Source organism: Cryptomeria japonica, chromosome 7, assembly GCF_030272615.1.
Source record: "Cryptomeria japonica chromosome 7, Sugi_1.0, whole genome shotgun sequence".
NCBI lineage: Eukaryota > Viridiplantae > Streptophyta > Pinopsida > Cupressales > Cupressaceae > Cryptomeria > Cryptomeria japonica.
This window is the reverse complement of record NC_081411.1, coordinates 16,349,788-16,356,753: the sequence shown is the minus strand read 5'-3', so window position 1 is coordinate 16,356,753 and position 6,966 is coordinate 16,349,788. Positions and strand designations below refer to the sequence as shown.

The following is a 6,966-nucleotide window of genomic DNA, read 5'->3' as shown; positions in this document are numbered from 1 at the left end:
TGCTCCTGCACCACAATTAGTACTTAAGAAGGCACCAATTTGTTGATTGTTAAACCTGGACTTCAATACAATAAACTCTAAAAGATTAGAACAAAAATAATCCATTGTCTATTAAAAGGTAGTTATTCAATAGGATAAGCATAATTGGTGAGGATTATGTTTTGTTCAAGTTGATTATGTCATTCATTAAGGTTCAAATTCTTGAAAATATGATATAAAGGATGAGGAAAAGATTGTGCCCCTACAATTGTGGTAGAATGGATACGCCCCAATATTTGAATCTTGATAGAAAAGATATAACATAGGCTTCTAATCTCATATCAAGTAGCAAAATGATCCTCAACAGAAAAGATATCAACATAAGTTTGTAATCTTGTATCAAGTAGCATAACAAATCCATAGATAATATAAAATCCTCCAAACAACATACACCATAGATTAAATATAACTCACATCAAGAAACAATATTACTTAAGTCTTGATCCATAATAATAAACAACAAAGATGACAAACAAAATTATACAAATTCCATGTGAAAAAGGCTCTAATCAAAGTGAATTAAAATTAAATAAAAATTAATTTAAAAAAAACATATCGATATTAAGTTAGAAAATTAAATTAAAATCATAAAATCTTACAAATTTCATGTGGAAACACTCTCTAATCAAAATGACCTAAAACTATATATACGAGTATGCAAGTTTCATAGTCAAAACGGAATTTTAGGGATTGGAAAAAGTGTAGAGAAGTGGGTTGTTGCTTTCGAGGAACAAAGGTCATAGGGGCACAGTCTGAAAATTGGCAATTGTTGAGAGAGAAAGTCTGAAAATTGGCGATTGACCCCACAATATGAGGTAGATCCACCGACTCTGCGCGGGACATCTGGTAAACCGTATTCCCTGTTAAACACAGGCGTTTACTTAGATTTGTCTACAGCTATTAGCTATGGTGGTATTCTTTCATCAAATCCAGGCCATGTTGCTTTAGAACGCATCATATGTTTTGTATGGCTTCCTCCTCCTCATCGTCCAACCTCCTATACGATGCATTCATCAGTCACAGAGGCCCTGACGTCAATACTCTTGCTAAACAGCTTTATAAATTTCTTCAGGAAAGAGGGTGCAGGGCATTTCTAGACTGTGAAGAGATAGAAGGGGAAGATCCATTACCCTCTGCTATTCAGAATGGCATATGTTCATCTCGTGTGCAAATAGCCATTTTTTCCAAAGGATATGCAGAGTCCCCGTGGTGTTTAGACGAGCTGCTTCTTATGTTACAACAAACTGATGCTCTGTTTATTCCTGTCTTCTATGATGTCCAGCCGTGGGAGCTACGCCACATCTGGAACGTCAACTCGCAGTATGCTGCTGCGTTTTTTGATTATGAAAGGCAAGGCAGGAACCTTGATAAGCTTGGTAAATGGTAAGAGGCCCTCGCATCTGCTGCAGACATATCTGGTATTGAATATACCCAACATCAAGAGTAAGCTTCCCGCTATGTGCTTTTTATTGATTGCTATTCATCAATATGTTTTATCTTAAGTTTTTCTTCAGTACATGACATTCAATTTACCTTAGTAGAATGACTTTCTAAAGAGATTCCCGGTTTTGGGTCTCAGCAATTTGTGTGAAGAAATTGCATCCCGTGTGCTGCGAGAAATGAATACAGTGTTAAAGGATATAAATAAGGAAAAGGATCATGCTAAAGATCTCTTCTGTAGCCATGCTTTCCGCGGACGGGATCCACCCACTGCATATGAGAAATTGGTTCAAAGCTTTGTGGAATCCTGTGGAGGATTGCCCCTGTTACTCAAAGTTCTGGGTGCCCATCTATATGGTAGGGATGCACATTATTGGGAGTTGGAATTGGAAAAGGTTAATAATATCCAGCCCAAGGATATAATGCACACACTTAAAATCAGCTTTGATGGTCTGGATAGTCAGGAGAAACAGATATTTATAGATATCGCCTGTTTTTTCAATGAGGACATCAGATATCTTCTGAAAAATGCGGCCTTATCAATCTGGAAAGCGTCCGGTTGGAGCGCTGAACTTGCCGTTCAAACCCTGCAAGATAAGTGCCTAGTGGAAGTGGGGATCAATGATGAGTTTAAAATGGACGATAAGCTCCAAGATCTGGGAAGGCAATTGGCAGACGACTTGGGCCCTCCTCGGCTGTGGAAACCAGAGCTTCTTAGATCTATGGTATGCTGATTCTTTACATTTATGATACTAAAACAATTCCATTTATGTTATCTTATATTTATTTTTTCCCCATCTAACCTCACATTTAACGCTGATCCTTTTATATGCAGGAAGCAATGGGATTTCAGCAAATCCTAGCAAAAACAAAGGGCAGGTGTTTCCATTCGTTCTGGGATTTATCCACAATTACTTATTTTGTAGCTAGTTCAAATGACTCTGCTGAGACTGAACTCTTGTGGCTTGAAATTGGTGACGAAGAGGGCATATTAAGATACATTCCTTTATGGATTCCTCTACAAAAATTGCGCTATTTAGCTGTTACGAACGTCGAAGATTTGCTGATCAGTTTTCAGCAACAGATGCAGGTCAATACCCAGGTATTTCCTCTTTCTTTGTTGGAAATTAAGTTTCCCTGGATAAAACTAGTTTGGTGAAGATTGTTACATCTGAGAAATAATTCGTTTTCTGAAATTAGTTTTTTTTATGCCAGGCCAGTTTCGATTTGAGGATATTGTGTATCTCAAGGTCTCCCTCGTTGGGAAATCTTCCAGACTTAATAGGAATGTTGAATCATTTGGAAGAATTATACATAGAAGATTCATTGGAGAACACTGATTTGACATCCCTCCTACAATCACTTCAACAGCTGAGTAATCTTAGATTACTGGAATTATTTAGGTGCGGCATCTCTTCAAGTGGGATTTTGAATCTCAGCAGAGGTACAAATTCACCTAATTTCGTGCCTTCTAGAAGCAGCAGCATGAATAGCCTTGAAACGGTAAAATTTACCCATTTGGATAATATATCCGAATTGGTAAAAAGTGGAGAGGTGTGTCCCAGACTTGGATCATTGGAAGTTTTTTGGATGGAGAATCTAAATGAAATGTTCTTAGAGCAATTAGATAGACTAAATACTCTTAAAGTGTATAAATGTGCGCAATTGGACACAATATCAGTGGTATCTTCTGTAGCAGGGCTTCAAGTCTGGTCAAAACGCATGAAATCGTTGGAGAGCCTCGAACGCCCATGCGGTTTGGAGCGTATCGATATTGGTGAATGTCCTGAGCTGCAGAGTATAGAAGGCCTCGAAGAGTTGCAAGGATTGAAAAGTCTGGTAATTCAAGTGCCTGAATATGGAGATCCAAGTGTATGGGATTGCATTTCTGGACTGAAGGTACTGCTTACTTTCTTTCAACGCAAACAATTGATTTGTGGGGAAATCAACTAAATTTATTTTAGGTTATTCTTCTGAATTTAATTGTGTAGATTCATATATGTTTCTGCATTCAGCTGTGTAGAGTTTTTCAGTTTTCTAATTTCGGTTTTTAAAAAAAAAAAAGAATTTATTGATTTTTTGTGTTCATTGGTTTGGACTTTGTGTCACCCTTCCCCTTCTCACATTTTTTTTATTTTGCATTGGTGCAATTTTATCCATCTTTATTGGTGCAATTTTATCCATCTTTTTTCCTACAGCTCTATCATTTTGATGAGATGCAAAAAAATTTCACACAGCTGAATCCAAAAGCATATATGAATTTAGTATGGACTGTAGAAATAATATCTTTCTAATTTAATTGTGTAGATTTTTAATGTTTAACGTTTCAGATGTTCAATTCTATGATCCATCAAATTTCCTTTTCTGACAATGAATCATAAAATTTCATGGGTAATGTTAGACATTAAAAATCTACACAATTAAATTAAAAAAAATAAAGGTTAAAAACGTTATGAACTATGAAAATTTGTGTAAAGTGAGCTCCATAATTGATTTCTGAGAGTAAACTATGGATTTGCTGCTTTTTGAGCCGTGTTTCAAAATTTGTGATGTTTTGTAATGCTGATATTTCTTTACGCTGATAACTTAAATGTTTCAGAGGCTGCCGTCACAGTATGCCATTTTGATAGGGAAGGCAGTACCTAAAGCGACACACAGTTTGAACGTGGAGTTGTTTTCTAAAATGGTGGATGTCCAAACAGTCAGTGAGGAGGATGGGTTGGAGATGAGAAGTTCATGGAGCACAATCACTATATATGTTGTGCTTGTAACATCTTTGAACCTTCTTCAACTCGTATATAAAAGCCCCCGCAATTCTCATCTCTTTTTAGGTGAAGGAGATTGGTTGGTTACAGGTTTGCTCATGGCGCATGATGGTATTGTTAGCCTGACTGGTTGCAAAATACAGAAGGGGTTTATGATCACCTTCAACAAAAGTGAAGAAGGGAAAGCCTTACATGCATTGCAAATTGTTCTTGATAGATTATACAAAGTGAGTATGGAACCAAACTTGTAGGGATTTATGATCACTTTCTACTAAAGTGAAGAAGGGAAAGCCTTACATGCATTGCAAATTGTTCTTCGACAGATTATAGAAAGTGAGTATGGAACCAAATTTGTAGGCATATGATGTGGTAAAGCCAAAAGAGGATGTGAAAGTATTGTATGTCCAGCTATTGAAAACTTCCTAATATTTGATGAATGGAATTTAATATTAATATTTCAATTTTTTTCTTATCAGTGTATAATTTTTATATCAAGTAGTAACATTTATCAAAAACATAAAACCTGTAAATCACAATTAGACGATTTGTATTGGTTCCATCTTCTTAATCTGCCTTCTCAATGCTGTAAAAATGCAAAAAATCCATTGAAAAACAATTGTTATGCAAATTATGTTTTTAATGAAATACTATTTCCCTTTAAAAATGATAATAGTTTATTTATTTATATTTAAAATTTTAATTCAATTTATAATTTTCATTAATTGTCAATTATATATATTAAAGTAAACTGATTTTTTTAATATATATATATATATATATAATTAATTGTTTAACTTTATACAATTGAATATTGAAATATAGATCAATTAATACATAAATAGCCAGTCGACGTGCCCGTAAATTAGCTCTTTCCTCACGCCTCGAAGAAATCACAATTTTTAGTATTAAACAAATTATTTAAATATAAAATATAAAGAATAATCGTGACTTTAAAATTTAGCGAATGAAGTTGACTTGGTGGATATTCGATAATGTTTACAACTAAAGGTTTTTGCTAAATTAAAAAATGTGCGTGGTTAGGGGAGAGGGATGTGGCAGAAAAGACAAAGAAAGTGATGTTAGAAATTTCTTGGAAGTTTTGTTTGTAAGGGAAAACATGTGGCATGAGGAATCCTCACACATACTCTTGGTCAACAACAATTAACTACATCCAATTATTAAGATTTTAATTTTTCACATTATTTTTTGTTTAATCTTATTGTGATGTCCTTTTTTTAACTTTTATGTAAGTTTTCTTTATTAAAAATTGTTTTTTTTTTTAATTATGTTGAAGACATTTTTTTTTTATGAGGAGGATTTGACTAATTTAAACTATTAATAATTGATTCTTTTGAATATACTATAAGATGACTGAAATGATGTCTTATTTTTCAATTTTTTATGTTGCAAGCTTGAATTATATGGAGATATAGATCACTTTAGATGCTATGCCGAAGTATGAGTAGAAAATAATATTTTTTGCTAGTTTGTATGGTTCAAGAAATCACCATTATTAAAACGAACCACCACACACAATTTATGGTCTTCGATGTGACATTTTGCAAGGAAAATAAATGCAATTCCACACTCTATTTTCCTCCTTAATAATTAAATTAGCTCTTGCACCAAAACAAGGTGCAAGGGTTACGCCAATAGTAAAATATACTTTGAATAGTATGTTGGAGGGTCAAATATCACATAATATAAAAAACTACATTTATTATTGATAATGATGTGTGATGTACACGAATTAATTTTAAAATATTAAATTATTAATATGAATGAATAAATGCAAGGATACTCCTAAAATTAATCAATTATTATATCTATTTTGACACACATTATATATTACGTAGAAATACTTGTTGAAGCTTTCACTTTCAAAGTTCCTAGATGATAGGAAGTATTCATAGACACAAGGATGCTTGTAAAGGTTGTAGAATTAACACTATTATTAATATGTATTTTTCTACACTAAATTTTGTCAAGTATCAGGAAGATAATAATCTAAATTATTATTTATTAAAAAAAAGTAAGACAATTGAAATACTGTAAGGATGAACATAAAATAATCATATTAAAAAAAGAGAGTTGAATATTATATATTTTAAAATTTTGAAATAATTGTACATGTTTTACAACTTATTTTAAACAAAAAAAAATGTTAAGACATTTTATAAATAATTTTAAAACTAAAATTATCATTTTTAATATTTTTATTATAATAATTAATTTAGATGCTTGGTTCCATTACCCATCTAGTTGAAGTTGGATCTAAATGCTTAGATGTTGCTTTTACCACGTCCAATTGTTAGACCAATTTTGTGTGAAATTGGATCATCCTTGGCTCACATCCATGAAGTAGTCCCTTTTGTAGTCCATAAGTGTTTAAATTTCCCATTTGAAGAAGTGCAAACCATATATCATAATGGTTTCTAGTCCTTGTCTCAACATGGAAACTTTACACTTGACTACTTTTGGCCTTGATATGTGAGAAATGAGATCCTAGCCCATTTATACAAACTAATATCTCAAATCTCCATGACATATCATTGGAATCACAAACTAGGTTTAGCTATAGTTCCAATACGAGAGCTAAAAAACTTGTGGGTTTATGATCCTTTTTTATCATGTAATGTGTATGAATGACCTAGGCTAAATGATAGAAAATTGATAACTTTAAGCATAAGTAGTAAGATGCAAAACTAAAAATCAACACAGT

The 6,966-nt window shown here is 33.1% G+C and overlaps 2 protein-coding genes across 2 annotated transcripts; both read left to right on the top strand.

Moving 5' to 3' along the window:
* Positions 1–859: 859 nt before the first annotated feature.
* On the top strand, positions 860–4,661 carry LOC131037133 (disease resistance protein RPV1). Its single transcript, XM_057969175.2, has 5 exons — positions 860–1,482; positions 1,619–2,204; positions 2,315–2,581; positions 2,695–3,378; positions 4,079–4,661. Exons 2-5 carry the CDS (start codon positions 1,659–1,661, stop codon positions 4,493–4,495), a joined length of 1,914 nt encoding a protein of 637 aa, XP_057825158.2. The 5' UTR covers positions 860–1,482; positions 1,619–1,658; the 3' UTR covers positions 4,496–4,661.
* LOC131037138 (TMV resistance protein N-like) lies at positions 1,007–1,426 on the top strand. The gene has a single exon (XM_057969184.1). It carries the CDS (start codon positions 1,007–1,009, stop codon positions 1,424–1,426), a length of 420 nt encoding a protein of 139 aa, XP_057825167.1.
* Positions 4,662–6,966: the final 2,305 nt, after the last annotated feature.

What these genes read in the sequence shown, in the direction of transcription:
- LOC131037138 (XM_057969184.1), top strand. Translation starts at nt 1,007, where the DNA reads ATGGCTTCCTCCTCCTCATCGTCCAACCTCCTATACGATGCATTCATC.
- LOC131037133 (XM_057969175.2), top strand. Translation starts at nt 1,659, where the DNA reads ATGAATACAGTGTTAAAGGATATAAATAAGGAAAAGGATCATGCTAAA. An exon ending in CAGAGCTTCTTAGATCTATG is followed by an intron (nt 2,205 to 2,314) that starts GTATGCTGATTC and finishes TTTTATATGCAG; the next exon opens with GAAGCAATGGGATTTCAGCA. An exon ending in AGATGCAGGTCAATACCCAG is followed by an intron (nt 2,582 to 2,694) that starts GTATTTCCTCTT and finishes TTTTTATGCCAG; the next exon opens with GCCAGTTTCGATTTGAGGAT.